Raw genomic sequence first — 24,730 nt, 5'->3', positions numbered from 1 at the left:
TTGGTCCATCCCTGGTGCTCCTGGAGGTAGGATGACCTTGAGTACTTTGATGGAGCCCCTTATTCGGGTGAGCAGGAGTGGGAGAAATCAGGCTTCTTCCAACCTATCACATCCCCACAGACCCAAGCTAACCACTGAGGAGGTTTTTCCTGCCTTTTTTCCAGGGAAGATTTCGTGGTCAGCCCTCTCTCTTTCTGGAAATTGACGAGGGAAGCGGCTGGTGCCCTCAGCTGAAGGAAGTGTGGGGCCGTAGCTCAGTGGCAGAGCACAGGCTTTGCATGCAAAAGGTCCCAGGTTCAATCTCCGCTGCCTCCAGTTAGGACTGGAAAAACTCCTGCCTGAAACCCTGGAAAGCTGTTGTCAGTCAGTATTGACAATACCGGGCTGGATGGACCAATGGTCTGACCCAGTATAAGGTGGCTTCCTATGTTCCTAAATACTTGCATCAATTAGCAAGTATCAATTAGCAAGTATCAATTAGCAAGTATCAATTAGCAATTAGCAATTATCAATTAGCAATTATCAATACTTGCATCAATTAGAGCTGGGTATGGCAGAGTGTGGAGGCTTGGACCCCTCTTTTTGAAGCATTGCCCAAGGTGTGTATGTTTCTTTCAAGAAGTCACTCTGTACCATACACACACACACACACACTGCTGATCTGCCTTTCTCTCTCTCTTCCAATGAGGGAAGAAGTACAGGGTGAGTAGCTCTGGGGCTGCTGCATTGCCTGCAGAAACCATTATGGCAGGAGGGAAAAGGCAACGGGGCGGGGCAGGGGGCGGGGCAGGGGGCAGGGCAGGGGGCGGGGCTCTCATCTTGGGTGTAGAATACTGGTGGCACTGGCTACCTATACCATTCTCCAACTTCCAAAAACTCCCAACTTTCCTGCATGCGTTTTTCCAAAATTAAGTTTTAGAAAGTCTGTTCTGGAAGAGTTGCTTAGGTACTCATGGGCATGGCTGAAAAAAGCAGTTTCCTGTGTTGAAATGTGGGAACAAACTTTGAAGCCATGCATACTGCTTAAGACTGTGGTCAGAAGCTGTGGTATGGCATTACTGGAGAGGCAAGGGGACAGGGCATTTTTCTGGTGGAAAGGTAGGTCTTTCTGGAATGTTTTTTGCAAGCCCCAAATGTTCTGCCTTCAACCTCAAGAAACATACGTCAGCTCATCACATGATTTTCTTCTCCCCTCATCCCTCAAAAGCTATTATGGCATGTGATTATGACTCCAGGCTTGGAGTCAGCAGTCGGCATGGGTGAGCAGTTGCCAAGGGCCCAGAGTTCAGAAGAGCCCCTCCCTGCCTCAGATCTTGCTGCAAAGGCAGAACTGGACCTTTTATGAAGGAGATGGTACCTCCCTACCTAGATAAAGATAGTCCTTACCAACACCATTCCATTTACACCTTTATTCATTAACAATGCGATCTTATACATGCTTACCTAGCAGCAAGACCCATTGAATGCAACAGGGCTTACATCTGAGTAAACATGCATAGGATTGTGCTATTAAGTCTATCAATTCTTGATAATATATATGAGGAATATGAAAATCCAAGTGCCCAGTTTCCATTAGTGCCTTTAAAAATATGTGCTTGATCACTCGCTTGCAGACGAGGACAGGAACTCCTTTTCTGTCTTCTAGGCCTTTCTTTTCCTGTTTTCCACTCAATACTTTTCTCCCCATTTGATCTCATTTTCCACTTTCTTCTTTTCCTGACCCCCCCTTTTATCCACCCCACACACACTTTATGTGCCCCCTCCCCAGGCCTTCCTTGAAAGTAGGGCTTTCTAAAGGCACCATTCCACTTTCCAGGACTTCTTTCAATGTTGCGGCTCAGCTCCGGAAGACATGCAGTGGTGGTGATAAAGCCTTGATGCTTTTCAGATGTTTTGGATTGCAGCTCCCATCAGCCCCAGCCACCATGGTCAATCATCAGGAATCCTGGGAGTTCTAGACCAAAGCATCTGGAGAGCACCAAATTGGGGAAGCCAGGCCTCTACAGTGCTTTCCCCTCATTAATGAATAATCACAACCAGCAACCATACTGGAGAAAGGACCCCCAAAACAGAAGCTTTAAATTACAAGTAAGGTTGAACCTGACAATTAAGCACTGCCTGGTGGTGTCAGCAATAGTGTTGCTGCTGGTAGTGATGGTGGTGTGTGTGTGTGTGTGTGTGTGTGTGTGAGAGAGAGAGAGAGAGAGAGAGAAAGGGGGGGAGATGAGAGAGAGATGACACACCAACAAGAGGAGGAGCCATTGGTTCAGTCAGGTCTGCATATAGAAGCTCTTCTCCTTTCCGTCATCACTCGTGTTTCCAACCATTCCTCTTTTGCCCACCAATTCTGTTTTAGAATGGCCAATGAGAACAGGCTAAAGGACTAAAGGTCTAAAGAGCTGCTTAGTCCTTATAAAAGCTTCTAAGTGGAAACAATTATACTAGGATGGTGATTAGCTCATGGAGCTGATCTATCAGAGAAAGTGCTAGAACACGAAGTATATTATAACACCCCATCCTGGGATGTTTTATATCCAGAGATCATTCTATTCCCAAGTCTCAACTGGTAATCGTTCTCCACAAAAGACTACCTCAGCCAGTCCAAATTCTATTGGTGCATAGTGGTCTATTACACTATGTACCAGCTAGAACGTGTATTGATTTTCAGGGAAGCAGAAATAACTTCAAAGCTCCATCAGAACACTGTGCAAAAAAGAAGGCGCTGGAACATTTATCTAGCGATCATTGCGCCAGGTTTGTGCTTTGGGTTTAGTCATAGTGTTTCACAAGAAAACCACTTCTGCAGCTTGGACAAAATTATATCCTCTCTTTAAAAGAGTAAAGTAACATTCTTTTTTCAAGTAAGAGAGCTACTTTCTAAAAAAAACTATTATGGCAAGTAATTATGACTCCAGACCCAGTGTCAGTGCTTGGCAGGGGCGAGCAGTTGCTGAGGACCCAGAAGTTCAGAAGGACCTGTTGCAGCTGCCACCATCCTCTCTTCTTCTCTCTTCTGCAAGCCTTTACATATTGATATCCCAGAACTAGTTAAGCACTTTGCTTCCTTTATTCTAAATATAACATACACACACACACACACACACACACACGGTAAACATAACAAAGGGGTGACTTTTTAGTGTAGGAAAGTTCTTTCATAGTTATTAGACCATGCCTAATTCCCCCACCCCCCACCCCCAGTGATAAGGAGGAGGAGGCTGCAGGACAACTAAGTCTTGACATTACCCTCGCTCCTAGGAGGGGAGTGTGACTGTACCCGTGACTGGATTGCCTGGCTCCAGCTTTGTGCTTCAGCCTGGTGCCAATCCCACAGAGGGATTGTGCAATGGGCTTATGTGGCAAAGCCAGTACCTAGCTATTCCATACAAAGCACTGGTGCTGACATGCCCTCAATCAGTTCTGGTTAATCAAGGGTAGTCCTATAATAGTGACAACTCTGTGCACATAGTAAGATCAACAAATGACAAAACTATAGAAGGCAAAGAGTCTCTCTCCAAGGAGGACTGGGACAACAACTTCTGCTTTGCTGAAAGCCCAGTGAAACGGTTCTTGCCAAATTTTATCCTTGGTCTTAAAAGCATAAATTATCTGACCAGAATTAGGTCTTTCTAGGAATGGGGGATGGGCAGGCTGGGAAATATTCCCAGAAAAAACCATTTTGGAGCTAGGTTCAGCAACTTGGATAGCTCCTTCAGAGTTCTGGCTGGTTCTGACTGAAACCCAAATGCATTTACAGCCCCACTGAAATTGGAGGCACCAGCCTCCACTGTGCCCAAGCTGTAACTTGAACATTCGGTCTGATTTCTGGTTTGGCTAGAATTTGTGCCACTGGCAATTCCAGTTCTTTCTCCAAGGGAAACAGTTTCTGTATCTTAGGCAGTCCTATGAAAATAGAATCTACAGAGTGAAAACTATTTTTTAACTGATCTGGCATACAGAACAAATGAAAAAAGAAAAAGAAAAAGAGAGAGGTCCAACTACTCTTGGCATGCATCTTCAAGTATTCTTTCATTTCAGTGAAAAGGAATATTTTAAATGCATGACCATGCAAAAAAAGAAAGGAAAAAAGTACTTTCTGACTGGTAAACTGGCCTAACTCATAGGTAAAGAAGACTACCCACTAGCTAGAACCATTTTTAAAAAATTGAATGCTGACTGGTGCTGCAGAACTATGCAAATACTCCCAATTCTGGAAATCAGACAACTCCCCAACCAGAACCAGTCCTACTGGAAGGAAGAGTCACCAACCAGGCCCAGTGTTTCAAGACAGACAACGCCCAAATCTGAACCAGTTCTACAAGGTGAACCACACCCTATCAGGAAGGGTGCTACAAAGGGGACCACTCCTGAGAGAGATGTCTGGCAGAGGAGAATGTTTCCCACACAACCGTTGTTCTGGAGATGAAGTCGAAGCTGTTCTTTAACAGAATACTTTGTAATAAATATCCCTTTCTACTATAATTTGGCCTTTCTTAGAGAGAAGTTTGAGGGACTGGCTAATTCTACATTCCAGAAGGTGTGGCTGTGTTGGTCTGTTTCAGCAAAAAATGACAAAGAATCTTGGGGCACAGTAAAGACTAGCAAATTGATTATGGCATAAGCTTTCATGGTCTAGAGTCCACTTCATCAGATGCATAAAGTGGTATCCTCAGCTGGCAGGTATATATACAATTTGGTTGTATTTATTTTATTTATTTATTACATTTCTATACTGCCCAACAGCCAAGGCTCTCTGGGCAGTTCACAACAATGAAAACCATGAAATGCTACATGATAAAACACAATATACAACTTTGAAATGTTTAGAAGTGCCATGTAAAACGAAAGGAAAACCCAGCAGCAGTTACAGTTACAGCCCAGGGAAAGCCTGGTGAAAAGTTGTGTTTTCAGGAGGCATTTAAAAGAAGTTACGTTTGCTGCCTCCCAAACCGCACGGGGAAGGGTTTTCCAGAGGGTGGGGGCCACAATGGAGAAGGCCTGCTGTAAATATACAACAGCCCTGCCAGCATCAAGACCTGCATGCTGCACCTATCTCACACGCACCGTATACCTGCTGTATGTAGGATAACGCTTCATACATCTGATGAAGTGGACTCTAGTCCATGGAAGGTTATGCCATAATCAATTTGTTTGTCTTTAAGGTGTCATAGATTCTTTGTAATTTTAAGCTGATGCACCACAGAGCAAGCCCTCTTCATTGATCCCATGTCACATGGCTCAAAATTCCAATGTTGACAACTAACTGGGAGAATGTAGGAATACACCAATTTTCATTGGATTTCTTTTTAGTCCTGTGCTTTAGACCTTTTAAATTTACCACTACTTATGTCAAATAAAAACAACATTTCCCATTTGTACCTTTAGATTTTTGCATACAGTCTTTAATCAGGAGGTACAGAATCAGTGAGTAGATACTGAGTTGAAGCATATATACTCAGTACTGAATATTTGATGGTCAGCAGTGCAACAGATCAATGGTCAAAAACACCCTGATCTGCTGTTAAATGTGGACACCAGGTTCTATAACAGGGGTGGACAACTTGTAGCCCTCCAGATGTTTTGGCCTACAACTCCCATAACCCCTAGCCAGCATAGCCACTGGTGTGGCATGATGGGAGTTGTAGGCCCAAAATCTGGAGGGCCACCAGTTGCTCACCCCTGTTCTATAGGGTTCTTCCCACCTAACTGAGAGCCGAAGCATGCAATGCTATGCATGTTTACTCGGAAGCTCCACTGTATCTAATTTGGCTTACTCCCTAGTAAGTATATTTAGAATTGCAGCCTCAATGGCTGAAGCCTTAACTCAGGCAAGTCCTGTCAAAAATCAGGGGGAGGAATGACACAATAAGGTTCTGATGGAATTAAGAGCAAGCAGAACAGTTTTTCAGGAGGGTGATGACAGCAACCTACATCACCTTGCAGACCAAATAATTCCCAGACCATTATGCTTACCAGGCCCTGGTTTCCCACAGAAGAAATCAGTGGAGGCTGGTGGCTCCTCTGTCAGTGGGGCAGTCAGGAACAGTCCGAACTCTAAAGAAGCTATCCAATCACATCTTGGATAGCTCCTTTAGAGTTCGGACTTATTCTGATTGAAACCCAGAGTGGATGCACAGCCCCACTGACATCGGAGCCACCAGCCTCCACTGGAAGACGTAATCATGGGCAGAGAAGACTTGCATGGGAACTTACTTTGAGTTGGAGTGAGTCTGTCCATAGACCATATCCTGCTTGCTAGCTGAAGGCTGGGAATAAAGCACGTCTTGCTTGTTAGCAGAGGTGCAGGAGTCGCTGTGGACTGGAACTCTCTTGTTTGTCCTCGTTAAGGTTGTAATTCCATGCTGGTTGCTGCACATGCTGTTATAGAAGCTGTTCCGATTCAGACTGGCCTTCTGACTCACGCGGCTTCCACTCTGGTTTCTCCTTAGGGTGCCCCGTGGAGGGTCATAGCAGAGGTCTGGCTCACTCCGACTGCTCTTCATATTCTGCAAAAAGCAGTAATCACTGCCAGGACTGGTCGGACTGTAGACCTTATTGTAGTTCCGGCTGCCCCAGCCATCCATCTGACTGTAGGAGCTGTAGCGTCTGTTCTCTGCCGCCTCTCTTTTGAGGGTCCCGTTGTACATCTGATGAAGATGGAGGACAGGGAGTAGGGAAAGCATATGAAAGAAAAGGATTACAGCTTGTTTGATTTTTTAAGGATTTTCAATTGCTTACCAACTGCTAATTGGTAAGAGAGCCAGCGTGGTGTAGTGGCGAGAGTGCTGGACTGGGAGCCGGGAGATCTGGGTTCTAGTCCCCACTCAGCCATGGAAGCTCACAGGGTGACTTTAGGCCAGTCACAGACTCTTAGCCCAACCTACCTCACAGGGTTGTTGTTGTGAGGCTAAAATGGAGAGGAGGAGGATTATGTATGCCACCTTGGGTTCCTCAAAGAGGAAAAAAGGTGGGATATAAATGTAATAAATAATAATAATAATAATAATAATAATAATAAAGGCAAGCTAGATCCCGAGAGTTACTGATCCAATAAAAGTAACCTTCAGCTCATTTACTTTGACAGGAGCAGTGGCAGTCCCAGGGGAATCACTAGGGACTTAAAAGATTCCGGGTCCAGACCCATAGGACACAAATAAGAACACAAAAAGAGCCATGTTGGATCAGATCAAGGGCCCATCTAGTCCAGCATTCTGTTCACACAGCGGCCAACCAGCTGCCCATGGGAAAGTGACAGGCAGGGCATGAGTGCAAAAGCAACTGATTTACAAAGGCATACTGCCTCTGATACTGGATGTAGCATATAGCCATCAGGACTAGTAGCCATTGATAGCTTTATCCTCCATGAATTTGCCCAATCCACTTTTAAAGCCTTTAAAATCTCCATAAAACTTGCATATGCTAATATTCGTGTGTGTGTGTGTGTATACAAATTTAGAAGTAACTACTAGGATTTATTTAAATTTCACAGAGGGCAAAGCTAGCCAATTAATTTCTCATCCACATCACCTCAAATAAAACAAACTATTGAATTAATTTGCACCTCACCCCAGATCATCCCAAATCAGGGAGTTCCTCTTCAATGACCATTCATTTGCAGTCTCTCACTGTCCCATCCCCACTTTTCTCTCTCACCTCCCACTTCTCTTTCTTTCCCTCCTATAGGAAAATTGCTCCCATGCAATTAAGCTTAAAACAAAACCTTCCATTGGCATCAATGGACACCCAGGGCTCTGGGGAACAGATCCAGGGCCCAGGGAAATAGATTTGGGGCTGAAGCCCCATGGGCCCAGGCCTAGCAATGTCCCCTGGCCAGCCCAAGACATTGGGCAGCCTGCAGTGAAGCCCAATCGGCACCCCCCACACACACACACACACAAGGGCCAACACTTTAACAACTCAGTCCTATGCATGCTTCCCCAGAAGGAAGTCCCATTGGATTCAAATGGGCCTTACTCCCAGGTGAATCTGCATAGGGCTGCAGCCTAAAAGTGTCACTGCACCATTCAGACATAAATTCGTGCCTTGATCTATCTCCCCACCACCACCCCATTCATGCTATCTGGAGGAAGTTGTTTCCCCCTGCTGCATGGCAGGGCCAGCCCTAAGCTGCAGGTTATAGCACTCAGCATCTCTCAGGATTTGTAGATGTTACTCTCAGGATTTATCATTGTCATTACACATTATCATTCACTGAGTGTATTTTGACCGCCCTGCCCCCCCACGTATCCAGTCCTAATACCAAAGCAAAGGAGAAGCGACACAACATTGTAAATAAAACAGGGAACTGCTGCTATAGGTCATAGTTTGTCTTTGAAAGAGGCGAGCATATTGACAGAAGGGAGAAAAGAGTGTGTGTGTGTGTGTGTGTGTGTGTGTGTGTGTGAGAGAGAGAGAGAGAGAGAGAGAGAGATCCTGAAGTCTCTCCAGTTTATGTTCTTTCTACTTCTATAATCCAGCTATAGGAGTGAGAACTCCCCCCATCCCTGTAACTGACACAAATTAGTGTATAAGGTTGTTCACAGTAAACACTTGTACAACGCACTGTTCTCATTTCCAAGACTTTACTGTCCCATCAGATAGATATTCACTGAAGTTCAATGCTACATTCCAATAAGTTTCTAATAACATTTCCAACTAATTTTCCCCACCTCATGGTGACTTTCTGTATCTACTTAGTAGAGGATAGCTACATGTTCAGAAACCTGTGGTAACTGTGGCTGGGACTGCAGCCTTACAGCACAATCCTGTGCATGTTTATTCAGAAGTAAATCCCATTGAACTCAATGGGGCTTATTCCCTGGTAAGTGTGTAGAGGACTGCAGCCTTTGGGGAAGGATCCAACAAAGCAGGAAACCAAGTATTGGTTTCCACTAGTGCAATGTCAGTAGCACTAGTGTGAGCATACCATTGGATCCTTCCCTAGGTCTATGTCAGGGTTGTACCTGAGCCCATAGAGTCCCAAAGCAGCTCTGATTCTGAGGAGGAGAGACAACTCATGAGGGAGGAATGCTCTCAGACTTCAGAGGTGCAGCTGGAGGGGGAGCCCCCGCTTCTCACATCCCTGGGAGCAACAGAGAACCAGGCGTGGAAAGGGAGGAACAACCTGAACTTTTAGATGCGAGGTGCAGATGCAGGCACAAGTGACAGATCGCAGGAGCTGAGCTTCGGCGCTCAGCCTGATTGGCTCAAAGTCAACAGCTGCACCCAGAAGCATCACAAGAGAGGGGGAGCTCTTCCCCTCCCACCCCTTAAGTTCAGAGAATTGCCACGTTTTTGCCAAACGGAGATCAACTGACGTCCTAACCCTTAGAAACCCCCAGATGGCTGTTCCTTTGTAGTTTCTCTGAGTCTCAAGCAATTAGAATCTGTACGCCTCTTTAGGATGAATGGAATTAAAGCCTTGGAAAGCAGCCCTTTTGTCTGAATGTTAATTTTGGCTATTGGAGAATTCAGTAGGCAACAGGGGCACTGTGACAGCCTGAATAGCTACAAATTGCTTTATGTACATAAAGTGATGTGTAAATTGATAGCACTGATGTGATAATTGCTGTTGTATTATACATACGCACAGAGAGATTTTGTTCTGCCACCATTTAACATCATTGGGATTCAGTCGTTTCCCTTAGATCTATCCCTGTGAGGAATATTTTCCAGTTAAAATACACCTTAATTCAGCAGTCCCCAAGCTTTTTGGCAGCAGGTACTGGTCTTGTGGAAGACAATTTTTCTACGGACTGGGGGGTGGGATGGTTTCACTGGTGGACTTCAGGCAGCTGGGACGCAAATGGCGTCCCTATTCTTTGCAGTAATCGGCTACGTAAAGATTTACATAGCCTATTACTTTAAGAACAGGGACACAAAAGGACTATGCTGCAAGTCTCTTGGGCTGCAATCCCATACCCACTTACCTGGGAGGAAACCCTACTGAAAGCAGTGAAACTTACTTCTGGGTAGATCTGTACAGGATTGCACAGTCACTAAGCTACAGCAGTTCTAACACCAGAAATAAAAGTCTAACATCCACAGCAACTACTTGCTGTGCCCCAGAACCTGCTCGATTAAATAATTATGAATCAGCATTATAAAAGCTTCCCAGGGCTGACCTTTGACATTAATATAAAATAATAATTGACATTAATAACATAAAATTATTATTATCGCCCACAAATACGTCCCACTGTGATCAATGTGGCTTAACTCCCCAGCATGTTGAGGATTGCATATTACTATTATGGAATTACTTTAACTTTCATCATCATCAATAACGCCAAAGGTCGACTGTGCTACATTTTTATGATCCTGGCTTGTTATCATTTCTTTAAACGAGGACACTCCAGGCGCAGCCGTGGCACAAACGGAGAAGCCCTGCAGTGGCGGCAGCTTTCCCAGGCTGGCTGCTTGCTGCCCCATGAACAGCCTCCCGATGAAGAGGCATGCCGCTCCATCCCTTTCATTCATACTCGCATTCACATGCGTGCAGGGGCCGCCTTCAGTGGGAAGGCTTTTCAGCCCTGCTCCTCGCCATCCCATCCCGGCCCGGCCCCGGAGGACTCACTGAAGTAAAGCCTGTAGTCCAGGCTGTTGGGGCAGCCGCGCTCCTCCACGCTGTAGCCGGCCATGGTGCCCACTCCAACCTGGCCCCGTGAAAGCGTGGGGCCACGAGAGCAGAGAGAGAAGCACCCCATGCTGGCCGCATATTAGCCAGGGCCACGGCCTCCTCTCCGCCCATCGCTGCCCTGCGCAGGTGCACAGTACCCTCCCGCTCCATTTCATCAGCCACACACCACACTGGATAGAGCACTGCGCAGACTCAGCAATCCTAATCTGTTTCGCACACCCCTACTGCGGCCCGGTTGCTAATGTCAGGGTGGACACTGAGCCCATAGAATCCCAGAGTAGTTCTGATTCTGAGGAAGAGCAGTCGCTCCTGGGAGAGGAGCGCGCTCCTCTTTCCCAGGGCCCACAGCTGACAGAGATTCCTCCCACCAGCATTCCTAGATTAGAAAGCAGTCCAGGGAGTGACCGAGCAGAGATAGCAGACTTGGTGGATGTGCGACGCAGACGCAGAGAGTGGCGCCAGATGGAGGGCGCGGAAAGGAAGCGTAGTGCCCGGTTGGCGCGCAAACAAAGGCTGCGCCCAGAGGATCCAAGGGAAAAGGGGAGGGACTCTCCCTAGTCCTTAAGTTCAGGGGTCTGCCAGTAATTCCCTTTCAAACAGGGACCAACTGTTTCAACTTAGGGCATAGGTACTCTGCTGCTCAGATCTAGTTGCTACCTGTAGAGTTGTTAAGTTGTAAAAGAAGAATAAAGCTTTGAAAGGAATCCCTTTGTCTGTGTCTGGACTTGGCTACTGGATTAGACTGAGAGAGGCCTCCAAGGAGCCCTTGACAGCTAACAGGCCATGGACCGGGACTGGCCTGTTAGCCCGTCTGTGTCTGTGGCCCGGGGGTTGGGGACCCCTGCCTTAATTCATGCTTTAGCCTTCCAAATTCAGCCAGGCATTTTGCAGACAGAATGTACCCTCGCTGAGAAAGAGAGAGAACTTTTTCATTCCTGTTAACCTTGAGAAGATATGGTCACTTCCCAGCTGCTGTCTGTCATAGCACATCAGAAGTGCATTTATGACTTTTATGTTTAACTTGCAGATGTTTCAGGATGAAATAACAAACTGCAATGCTTAGAATCTTGGGAAAGAATGAAATTCAGAACTTTTAAAGTCAGAGAACCCTGTGATACCAAGGCCACAACGTCTAGCAGAATGCAGGCACCAGTTTTAATCATGAGTTTCTTTTTATACAAAAGAAGCTGTTTTTCCATATCTCTGCAGGAGACGTCTTGTGTATCTCACCCCACCCAAGCTGTACTTGCACTGACTTGCTTCTAAGGATTCGTTTAACAGAAAAGTGTCTTTCCAAAGCTAATAACTTGGCATTCACAGTTCCCAAGCTTCATTGGGAAGAAGAACTTGTTAATATAACTCAATAGCAATGAAATGTGGTCTGGCTTTCCAAAACGCAGGGCAAAAAAGGAGATTGATATTTGTACACATGTTGTACACAAACATATTTTTGTTTATTCTCCTTCCAGATATGACATGGGATAAATGCAAAAGAAAACAGGATCCTCACATAAATAATATCTTATTTAAGTCTTTAATGGAAAAAGAACAGCTAGCTTGGATTTGCAGCAAATGCCCCAGGGCCCCAGCCTCTCTGCCAGGTTGTTGTTCCTATTATTCCCCTTTGCTGGAATAAAAGCATATTTTGACTTATCAAAGAAAGTGTAGCCAAGGTAAGCTTATATGATCAGACAGCCTTGAATAGAGCCAAAATGAATTTGGATGCAGCCAAGGAAAACTCTGGAATAGGATCTAGAAAGCAGAGGCCTGCCTGCTCATTTCTCAAGATAGCATTAAACTGGAAATACAAGGAATGGAACTGGGTAGAGGAATGTACAAAACTGTGTGGAATTGAGTACACCAGCTTCTGGACATCACTCATTTAATTTTATGCCAACAAGGCTGATCCCACTTGTTCCCTACTCTGTGGCTTGGTCTGGGATGGGGGATCAGCTGCAGAATTAGAATAACCAGGGCATTTTGGGTACCAAGGGCATTGAATCAACACAGCTGATACTGAAAATAATATAGAGGCAACATGAATGTGCTGAACCCTTTCAGCTTGATGGGAAACAAATGTTTGGGCAAATCTACAGCACAGACTAATTTAATGGTGATTTACTCTTCCCAAGGAAACTTTTTAAAGGGGGTTTGGTGTAGGATCAGGTTCTATTCCCAGGTCACAAAAACTATGAACTGACAATGATACTTTGTCTGCTCTCTTTTACCTAGTAGACGCATATCCATTTCCAATAGAAGATGGCTGCTTTAAGCAAATCTGTTTCTACTTGCACCTCTGAGCAATGCTGGATGGATGCAGCTAATGACATTAAATGCTACAGAAATGTCAAGATGGGGGATCCTCATTGTCACCACATCCTTTATCTTCAAATTTGATATGAAGTTTGTGTAATTAAACCACTGCTTCTTGCCACAATGATGAACATAAGAAAATAAGAAGAGCCATGCTGGATCAGATGAAAGGTCTATCTAGTCCAGCATTCTAACCCCCTGCCCCACTGGCAGTTTGCTAAATCAATCAGCATAACATCAGCATACAACAGGATCCTACAGCACTCTAACCAGGAGAGATGGAACATAGATTTCCACCACTACCACCATCACTGTCAGCATCAGCTTCATATAGTTCTTTAGTGCTGCAAGTGCTTCACAGATAATATCACAGTAATCCAGGCCTACACACCTTGTCACTCACCAAACCAAATACACTCCACCTCCTTTTTTGAATCATTAAATCTCTCTCAACACCCTCAAGAGTTGAGTAAATAACTATTATTGCAATTTATCACATGGTGAAAATGATTCACAAAGCAATTAAGGGACATAATAATATATTTCAATTTGTATGGCTTTAGATATGTGGTCACCAAGTACTTCTTAGAAGTGCATCACTACCATTCTCCATGCTGGTTAGCTGGAGAAAGTGAGGCACAAAAACAGCTTAGATGAAAACTGAATGCAGCTATGGGTGTTTCTAATTTCTACAGCTAGCAAACCAATATTTTCTACAAATGATCTGATTGATTAAAACACACACACACACAGCTGGTGGTTTGTGTCTAGAGCAGCAGATGACGTGGAGGTGAAACATTTTGCACAAACATGTTGAAGTAGGGAGTGTCTCTCAGGCCGGAGGGGAAAACCAAGGCAATAAAATATGATGGTATACCACCCTGACTGATGTGCGATGCACACCCTTGATCTTTCTTGCGAAATGAATTCACTCCAGACTGTTACACTCAACTGGAACAGAGAAACTGCAAAACCAGCAAGAAAAATCCTCCACATTTGAAATATTCCTGCCCTTCTCTGTTCTGAATTTTTCTTTTATAACTTTCCATTTCTATTCTTCTAATCTTCCTGAAGACAAAGCAGATCTGGTATTTATTAGATATTTATTTATTTATTAAATTTATTAATCGCCCATCTGGCTGGTCACCCAGCCACTCTTCACTCTTTTGTACTGCTCTTCATCATTTGGTGCAAAGGTGGTTTTCTCATAGTCTGATGAGGACCTGAAGGTAGATTCGGTGGGAGAACATTTTTCTCACACTCTAATTTTTCCAATTGTCTTGTAGTGAGATCCATGTAAAATGCATCTTTGGAACTATCTGGCACAAGTCCCAATCATGGGCAAGCTTCAAAAAATAATGTTTATTCAACTATTCCTGGCTGGCGATCAGCATTCATTTGACTCTACAAATGATCCAGTTCCATAAAAATCTCACTACACGGTGACCAGGAAAAGATGCTTTGTGCTAAATATAGCTCCCCTTGTCTCTAGGTTAGAGACTGGCAACTTGTGGACCTCCAGATGTTTTGGCCTACAACTCCCATCAGCCCTAGCCAGCATAGCCAAAGGTCAAAGATTATGGGAATTGTAGGCTAAACCATTGGAAGTAGCCCACTCCTGTGGTAATTGATGTCCATGGCTTCTATGTCCTCTATCTTAATCGAATTAAGAGGCTTTGCCCTCCTGCAGTATGCAAACCTTGGGAAATCTGGATAAATGAAAATTCCTTCCTGAATGACAGGTAACCACCCTGGTCAAATAATCCATGAAGGCAACTTTAAATCGGCCAATCTAATGCCCTGGCAGGAAACATGGTCCAATCCAAAAGTATCCTCATCTCAGGATAGATCACAGTAGGATAAAGCACCAGCTGGCACCCTTTGTTCTAAGTAATTGTCTCTCAGAAGAATGGCTTTTGTAAAGCTTAGCTCAATCAAGATGCCAGGAGTCGAGAGGATATCTTCTATTCATCCCCAGATCCACACTATTGTATCATTTCTTCAACCTCACCCTGAGCCTACCCAAGTCATTGCTCCTTTGTGCTCTGAACCTGAAGTTTATAAGTACTGTTAGGTCCAGCCAGCCTGTGCACTTTTTAATTATGGAACTCTGTGCAGACAGACGATCTGTCATGCAGCTCTAAGATCTGCTCAGGGTTCATCCGGCTTGCTGCCCAAAGCTCATGATCCATTCCCAGCACACACACTCTCTTTCTCTGGTGCCAAACCCACATTTCCGGGGCCTTTCCCTTTTGCTTGTGCTATCTTGTGCTAGGCAGGCATTTGGGGTGGGTTAGGATATTTTTAAACAATGTTTTAATGTGTAATTTTACTGTTTTAAATTGTACGGTTGTACATTGCTCAGAATGGCCAGGTGACCAGCCAGATGGGCGAGTAAGTAAGTAAGTAAGTAAGTAAGTAAATCTATCTATCTATCTATCTATCTATCTATCTATCTATCTATCTATCTTGCTTGCTGCCTGAGAACCTCAGATAGAGTTTCATTCCCATGAAACCAACATCGCTGCAGACAAGCCCCTTCCATTTCAATGTGGCTGCCCAATTCCACCCTGAGTTCAAAAACTACCTTTCTGGGACCCCAAGGGATCTCCTGTTTTGGAGAACACAGCTGCAATATCAGGGCCACTGACAAGGGGGTCTTGTCATGAGAGAGAGCAGTATGACTGCTATGAGTTGCTGACATTAAGCACAGTGTTTTATTCCTCCTATAACCAAGCTGAGAGACAAGGGTGTTGAGCTTAGTTTTCATGGAACCTTGAACCAGGCACCAACACTTTGCTAGCTTCCCTTTCTTTCTTCTGTTTCTTAGGTTCCCTCACCTCTGTTTCCATTATTTTTTTTGAGTGAGTTAAGAGTCAAGACGAGACTGTGTTCCAGTGCCCTCTCCATTACATATTCTATTTTTTAACTCTGTTCCACATTTGTACGGGGCTCCAGGGTCCTAATAATGGCTTAGCTGGCTGTCAGTCTGCCCATCAGTCTCTATATCAAACCATCTTTGGATATATCAGCCTTTGGGTGTGTGTGTGGGGGGCACATTGTGGTCTCCCACTCCCATCTGGACTGAGGCCCAAAGGCTGATAAACTCCAGGGTAGCCTGTGCTCACCTACATATGTACACACACACACACTTGCGTGCACGCGTGCACGCACAAATGGATGTGTGGATTTCCTTACAGTGTATTTAGGAGAAGAGCGTTTGAAAATGTTACCATGTCATAGTAAACAGCAACTTTATATCCTGACCCAGGTCATGGGAAAATCATACAGAAATGGATTTAACCAACACCCAACAGATTCTATTATCCTTTTGGTCCCTGCCCCCTTTATTACTTGCACAGCATGTTTGTTCTCTCATTTTTGCCTGAATCTGTCTGACAGTAGCACCTCCTGCTTTGAGTTTATATAGCACATTGTTAGGTGTGTGCTCTGCAATGAGTAGCCTTCTACCCAGCCTATAAATACCGCCGCTTACAATTTTTTTTTAACATGCGTCAGCAATAGTCATTTCATGACTGATTAATAAAATATTTCTAAAAAAAAGAGAACCTAGAAACTGTCTCTTTCTCTCTGTATGTGTGTCTATATCTCTGTCTGTCTGTCTGTCTATCTATCTATCTATCTATCTATCTATCTATCTATCTATCTATCTGCATATATATACACACACACACACACACAGTGTTCTCCTGATACCTGGGAAACATTCTCCATATTTCGGATTGTAATACCCATCAGAGTCTGGGAAGGAGATGATAGCCATTCCTCTAGCTTAATAGGGGACAGAGAAACAGTTTGGAGCCAGTTTGCAGCTTGAATTTGAGAGAATAGTTTAGGTAGAATTAGCTAAAAGGCGATGAGAGGCAGGTGGGGTTGCAGCACCTGATTTCTGGGAAGCTGATACAGGATTGCTGGCTATACTGTGTGCTGAAGGCATGTACAGTATATGTGTATACTACATTCCGCTTGCATATTTGCATGCGTGCGTGCATGCGTGTATGTGTTACTCCAGGAACAAATGAAGAACACTTTAGTCACATGTGTCTCATTTATGTATAAGGGATCAGTGGAAGAAGATATGCAAAAATGAAAGCAGAACAGAGCACAAGCTCTCATACAGAAACCTTTGAGTCTAATGTCTGATGGCCCTGTAGCATCTTGAAGGCTAACAGATTTATTGTGGCCTCAGCTACTGTAGACTACAAACCCCTTCATCAGGCTGACAACTTTGGTAGTCAAACTCCACCTTAGGTAAAATGTAAGGTCCTTTTCCCATACAGGACAAATATACAGCTTGTTCTGGGACTTATTTCTGTACACATTCAGTGGTTGCTATGAAGGGAGGAACTAAGAAAATGTTATGGTATAGGCTTCAACATCCCAAAGGGACAAATATATACCAGAGGATCTTTATTTATATACAGTTACCTTGATTAGTAAAGTGTTTCTGAGACCACAAGGCACACAACCCACACAAAAGCCATTGGATTGCTACCTGTGGAGTTTACCTATCTGTGGAGTTTACCTACCTGTGGTTTTACCTATCTGTGGAGTTTATCTACCTGTGGTGTTTACCTTTCCATATCATGTTGGCTGTGGCAGCAGGACTGGGAGACCAAGCTGTTAAGGAGGATGGGAGGTGGAGATCCCAAGCTTTTAAACATTATGTTAGGCCTGGTGAGGCTACGAAGGTCTAAAGGTGCTTGCACATGGGTTGTTCCTGGCACTCCACTAACCAACTTTTCATCCTCAATTGATTTTCCGTGGCAAGGAAAGAGATGGAAGAAGTGGTGGGTAAATGGGAGGTCTACGAGTAGAAGACAACAATGTCTGGGCACTCCATAAAATTCCATGAACAGGGCAGGCCAATGGCAACATCAAAGCCTCGTCTGGAAGAACTCTTAATGGGATATGCAGTCACTTCCTGGACCTTACTAGTTGTTTCTGTCGGAGATTCCCTGTTCTTGACTGTGTGGGACACCAAACTGGACATGACACTAAATGCATATTTTCTTTTAACATGCTGGGTTTTTTTTTAAGTGAATCACATCAGTTGTGGGGTGAGTGATAGTTATTGGGATCACAGCAGCAATGGAGGGGAATTGTAACCGTTTCTTCTTCCTTCAGAGGAAGAAAATCGTTCCTCTGAAGGTGCTATTTGCATTGGGAAGAAATCTCCCATTGGCGCCAGTGGGTGATTTCTTCCTTAAGCCAATACTAGCTTCCAAAGAGTGACTTTTCCTCAGGCCCACATCAGTGGGCCCTCCCCTCCTCACAACACAAGGATATATACAAGTGCTGTGATTCTGGTTTTCTAGGCAACAAGTATTTGCATTTCTATATGCAATTTTGCCTAATATACACATTTTAGCAAGCAATTTTCCTAATATAATCCATTTGTAATGTGATTTTCATGACTAAATGCATTATTTGTGTGCATTTCCCCCCAATATATGCATTTTTATATGTATTTTTGGATTGGAGAACGCCGCTGCAAAATTTGGAGAAAAGCAAATTTCGAAGGATAACTGAGTGTCAATTCTCACATTGGTTCGAAAGTGTGAAATTAGGTAACTTCGTATTTCTGTGTGAACTGAACAAATTTCTTCCCCATCCCTAGCCTGTGGTTCATCTGTGCTTGTCTTCCTAATGTGTTTAAGGGGATTGTCGTTTTCGTTTTGAGGTTAGTGGGAGTGGGAAGGAAGCAATACTAAGCTCTTCTCCTGTTGTGGCAGGAAGACCATTATAAGGAAGAGAAGCTCTTTAGTTAGGAAAGGAGTGGAAGGTGCTCTTAAATGTAGGAATTCTGCAAAGCTCTCTTAGTGGGATGGGTGTGGTGGACTCTTCACAGTAGTGCTGGGAGGCTACTGGGTGGGGAACACCCTACACAATCCCAAGGGGTAGGGCAGGGTCATGGATAGGGATTGGCTCAGGATTGAGCCAGGAAGATGCCCAGTGATGAAAGAAGTGGGACAGCCAGGTCAGTTCCCCTGGGCATGGGTTAGGCGCTAAGCAGCTACCCTGCACGCTGCTACTAGTGCTATCGCAGGTGCCATCTTTGAAAGAGTTACAAGGTTGCAGCCTGTGTTTAGCCAAGTTCTGGCGTCTCCCTTTCTTTTACTACTCCACCATCTTACTTGTTCTGTTCAAACACTGCTTCTGTTTGGCTCCAGCAAATCTCACAAGATCTCAACAAGTTGTACAGATACGTAGATTCAGAGGGATCTCTTTGCACAAGATAATTGGGATCTAGAATAACTAAGACAGGCCGCTTAACAAGATCAGCCTCGGATGGCCTTCTCTCTGCCCCGTCAGCCAGGACAGCTAGACTGGTGGGGACGAGGGAGAGGGCCTTTTCTGTGGTGGCCCCCACTCTGTGGAACTCCCTCCCTAGGGAACTCCGTCATGCCCCCTCTTTAATGAGCTTCCGTCGTGCATTAAAAATGTGGTTGTTCAGGCAGGCATTTGGGGTGGGTTAGGGTATTTTAGAAAATGTTTTTATTGTAGAATTTTATTGTTTAAAACTGTTTTTATTGTATGTTGTACATCGCCCAGAGTGGCTGGGTGACCAGCCAGATGGGCGATTAGTAAATTTAATAATAAATAAATAAATAAATAAATAAATTGAGCAACACTTCAAATAGCATAACAGCAATGTCTCGTTCTTGTTTTGAAGGAGCTACAGTTCTAAGACAGAAAATTGTTCTCTTAAAGTCTTCCTTTATGGCAAGAATTAATTCTTGCCTAATTCTTGATCTTCTTGTATTGCAGGGGTGTCGAACCTGTTTCAGCCCAAGGACTGAATTCAATTTCAGAGAAGGACTGTATTCAATTTCTCAGGGGCCGCATTACAGTGGTGGGTGGGGCCGAAGGCAAAACAGGCAGAGCCAAGAAATACTAGAAATACCAACGTAATACCAACATATTTTATCTTAAAGCTTTACTGCCAGTAATTAACACTTAAGGAGAGGCATCTCAACCGTTTAGAATGGGGGGAAAACGTCACAAAAGCCAGGAAAACACCAAAGAATCAATGGTTGAGGGAAAGGGGCGTGGCCAGCTGGGAAACCCCAGAGGGCTAGATTGGGAACCCAGGTGGGCTGGATTTGGCCATGGACCCGAGGTTCAACATCCCTGCTTTATCGGGTGCTTTGTAACTGAAGATCCCCACCATCAGGTCCAAACATCATGAATAGGGAGGGTCTAAGAGAAAACCTTACCGAATGGCCCCAATTGTTTCCTGTGTGGGCTTTGGCATAGTAGCTACCACGGGCTGTTCCATAGCTGTAACCATCAGCCAGACCATCGTACATGGAACCTGCAAGCAGAGCAAGAGTGTTAGGTGTGAAAAAGATGAGCTCTGAACTCTGATTCAAGCAGAGTACTTTGCACTCTCAGGGAAATAAATCTCTCTCCTCTGTCTTTTGAGAGTAAAAAACAGTGGGGTCAAAGAACATCAAGGAGAAGAGAGATGTTTTCCTAATGGATATGGCTTCATTATACACAAATCTAAGCAGCTATTGGCAAGTGAAAGCCAGTTCACCTGACTCTTGTTGGGTCAAGACAAAGTTCTTAAGTTGTGTGGAATTCAGAAAGTTGAATTTGAATCTGAAATCTTACCAGCTTCTGGATTTGTGTATAATATCATTTCAGCTCAAAAGCTGCTTAGACAATTCATTCAGCTGACCATTCATTTCATGACAAAGATGTCAAATTATTCTTAGTGTTTTTTTTTACATGTCAGATGCTGGATAGTGATGGGCAAACATCCAAGGGAGAGCACTCATATCACCTCTATCATATAAAATCCAATTTTACAAGTCAGGCTGCCAAGAGGATATTCTGCAACCCATACACTCCTTCTTGATATATGCTAGGAGATGTGATTTCTGTCCATTTGATACCCCCCGAGCCCCCCACAACAGGTTAAACTGTACCCCCACACACACACACACATACAAAGCATCTGTAACACATATATTCAGTATAAGCAAAGATGATCTGACCCATACCTTAATTTGTGACATAGATCATCATGATACTGTACATTGTTCTCTCACAAAAGTTTGTAATGGAACCATTCCTTTCATAGAATCTTTTCCAAATGCCCTTGTTTCCAAAGCCCTATGAGGAAACTCTCACTTCCCTTTCCTTTGAATGTTAGCATAGTGTACAAATATTGACCAAGGCCTTGTTCACTGTCTTCAGCAACAAAAATCAGAAGTTGTCAAATCCTTAATATCTCATTGAGAAGGCAACAGAATGTAAACAGATGTCTAAAATGATGAGAAATCTTTTGTCCTCCAAAACTTTCACTGACATTGGATGCGTCAACAGTAGACATCCAAGGTCTGATTAAAGGGAGGGGAAAGCATGTAAAATTAAAGGCGATTTGCACCAAAGTACCTGCCCTTTCTGAGCAATAAGCATCACACAGAAGATTTGATGAGCGTAGCCTGGAGTCAGTTGCCACATCTCGCTGTTTTCTGAGTGATTGTGCTATATAGACAGTTGGCTGTTGTGGGATATTCCCAGAGGAAAAAAATCTATAAAAGTGGCCAAGGCAATTATATTTTATAGGACCAAGTCCTACTGCTGCAAGAAGTAGCCAGGCTTTTGAGTTATCAAGGATCTCCATCAGCAGATATTCTCAGCTGTATATGACAAATTACAGAGGGGTAGCAAAATTACAGAGGGGTAGCAGCAAAAAATAAAACAGCGCAGGGAGAAAAAAGCACTGAAACAGAATATACAAAATATATTCTGTAACATTTCACAAAATTGATATGATTTCTCATAATATGTCATGTCAATGCCCCACCTGGTCTAGAACTTTGTAATAATGGTGTGCGAGAAATGCATCAGAGGAGGTAAGCATGAAGCCAAAAGTTGGCCATAACCACTGAGTTGCAATTATTAGCAATCAAATGAGGCATGGAGACACCCAAAATATGAGGCTGAGGCTGAAATACTATACCATACCCACTTACCAGGGAGTAAGCACTGAACTCCATGGGACTCACTTCTGAGAAGACATGTACAGGGTTGCACTGTTAATCTCTGCTCATTACCACTATTGGCCATTTCATATATACAAAGCATTCTCAAAGAGAAAGGTCTATTCGTGGCCACTCGAAGGGCAAACCACCCATGCAGGAATGAAGGTTTACTTGAGTATACATACAAGAGAACCCTAAGGAAGCTGCAAATAACCCATTTCACACTTCCGATGCAAAAACAGTATATTTCCTATTGTGGATAAGTGTTCTGAACAGGGAGCAAGTATGAGAATTTTATCGTTCGATCCATGGAAAAACTAATGACTGGATGCGCAAAGTCTGTGCAATTGAACTAATTATGGATGTGGTGTGTAGCAATTATTCAAAAATATGTTAATAAAATTCTTATAGAGATTACTATGTTTTTGAATGAGGAACATGATGCACAGTTAAGCCAATTATGGGTGGTAATACGCATCCAATGTGGAACAATGATTCAAACATACATTGTGAAGAACACATATCTTTTCTTACGGCTACATCCCAAACATATAACAAGGGTTTGTGGGGAGTTAAAGAGACATCCATAAAGAGCTTAGTGGTGCGATATTTTGGTGCTGTGGTATGAGGGCTCTTTTATACAAGCTGTTGCTGCAAGCCAAGAGTCCTGAGCCATTTCCCATACATGCAGGATGGAGAGTAGGTTGGATGGTTCACAGTTTCTCTCTCTCTCTGTTATCTTTGTTTCTTGGGAATTGTGTGCTTGCATTCCCAGCTCCTCATCATCATAATTTTTAAAAACCCAATCAAACCTCTAGCCACTTTCTGTTCTATGAGGTTATTCCCTGTCTTAGAGCACTCTCCTGACCTAGAGCAGATCGGCCTAATAGGGGCAAGGAGAGGCTGGGTTTCATTACAGGCTTAGCAAGTTTTCCCAGACTTGCATCTGCTTTTTGCAAGTGTAGTATTTTATTTAGCTCTAGGAGATTAAGGAAAAACCCTTTTGGAATTGCTACAAGGAGAAAGGCAGTCTGGGGTATTCCATTCTGAAAGTGCCTTGGACTGTGTTGGAATAGTGGCTACATGGAGCAGACTTCCCCAACCTGGTGCCCTTCAGATGTGTTGGACTGTAACTCCCATCTTCCTCAGCTTCTTGGATGGTGATGGTGGGAGTTGTAGTCAAAGACACCTGGAGAGTGTCCAGCTGGGAAAGGCTGATGTAGAGTACAGTGCTCTCAGGGCATTGTCTGAGGGTAAATGATGCCGCCACCTTGCTCAAGCTAAGCAGGTCTGGCTTTGGGCACTGCCTGGAAGGGAGACTGCCTGGGAACTCCATGTAAGCTGCCTTGAGATGATGGATAAAAGGTGGGATGGCAACATAATCAAATAAAAGGTTCAAATTTGGCCAGCTTCACAATTTATGTGGCAACTGTGTTTGTCTAGGATACACTGTGGTTAACGCTGTGTTTGCTACAGTAAACACATGAAATGTGAATGAGAAATGTATGCCTACGTGGTGCACACATGCCAGGGACCCATGGCCCATTGCAGCTTAGAGGAATGCATCTCCATCACACTTTATGCATTTACACAGCAAACACCAGTATAGCTATAGCAAACACAACTGCAACATAAAACATGAAGTACCTCTAAACCAGCAAGGTAACTAGTTATTGTTCTTCAGCAAATTGCTATCTCTTACCGGGACCCTGGCCTAGCTCAAGGGGTTGTTGTGAGGTCAAAATGCTGTTCTGAGCTCTCTTCTCCAGCATGCTGCTGCACAAATGGGCATAGAATCCACTCAACATTACACTCATATGGGAATGAAAACACATGGAACTCTCTTGAGTTACTGGTGTTACAGTTTTGACACTCAGTGGCTCCATGTACTATCTGAACATGATCCCCATTCGTCAATTTCTCTAATATAAATTAGAGCCAGTGTGGTGTAGTGGCTAGAGTGTTGGATTGGGAGCTGGGAGATCCAGGTTCTAGTCCCCACTCAGCCATGGAAGCTCACTGGGTGACTCTGGGCCACTCACAGACTCTCCACACAACCTACCTCACAGGATTGTTGTGAGGATAAAATGAAGAGGAGGAAGATTATGTGCGCCGTCTTGGGTTTCTTGAGGAGGAAAAAAGGTGGGATACAAATATAATAAATAAATAATATAATATAATATAAACGCAATACTACAGTGTATTGCTTCTGTGGGAAGTGTGCAGGGCCAGAGGAGTAGTGTACAAAATGGCATTTTCTCCTAACATGATTCTCTTATGGGACGGATGTTATATAAATAGGTTGACATGATGACAGACTACACTTACACATTTTTTTTGCCTTAGTCCACTGGGAATAATTTTACAAGGTAGCATTCTTGTAAATGCTTCCTTTACAAGCATACTGTAATTATTCATTGGTCCTTCTGTTCATTTCATCAGGTCCCCACATGTAATCCAACAAGTCTCACACATACCTGAAGGTCTCTGAGTGCTCACAGGAGAAACTATGCTGCCACTTCACCTGCAATAGTTCTGTGACAATAATCTACTTCCAAGACTGCCCCCAAGATAGCAATAAGATAGGCCCTTTCCCCCACCCAGATACTGCCAAACAGAACTACACGGATTGAGTCGTAATCATATTTCTAGGACAGGAAGGCCTGGCGTGCTATGGTCCATGGGGTCACGAAGAGTCGGACACGACTGAACGACTGAACAACAACAACAACAACAACAATCACACCAACATAAAATT

At 44.0% G+C, this 24,730-nt stretch overlaps 1 protein-coding gene across 4 annotated transcripts in view; it reads right to left on the bottom strand.

Annotated features, from left to right (window-relative positions):
• PKP1 (plakophilin 1) overlaps positions 1 to 24,730 on the bottom strand; it is a 91,236-nt gene that overhangs the window by 27,832 nt on the left and 38,674 nt on the right. For all 4 annotated transcript variants that reach the window (XM_084853606.1, XM_084853605.1, XM_084853604.1 and 1 more), the window contains 2 exons: positions 20,194 to 20,291; positions 6,214 to 6,647 (listed from right to left, as the gene is read on the bottom strand). In XM_084853606.1, the coding sequence (XP_084709732.1) occupies positions 6,214 to 6,647; positions 20,194 to 20,286 (527 nt within the window). In that variant the 5' untranslated portion in view covers positions 20,287 to 20,291. The remainder of the gene's footprint in view (positions 1 to 6,213; positions 6,648 to 20,193; positions 20,292 to 24,730) is intronic.

This window comes from Heloderma suspectum, chromosome 4 (assembly GCF_057233095.1).
Source record: "Heloderma suspectum isolate Gila_16-S chromosome 4, 16-S_ref, whole genome shotgun sequence".
Lineage (NCBI taxonomy): Eukaryota > Metazoa > Chordata > Lepidosauria > Squamata > Helodermatidae > Heloderma > Heloderma suspectum.
The sequence above is the reverse complement of the archived record's forward strand: the minus strand, read 5'-3'. Positions and strand labels throughout refer to the sequence as shown.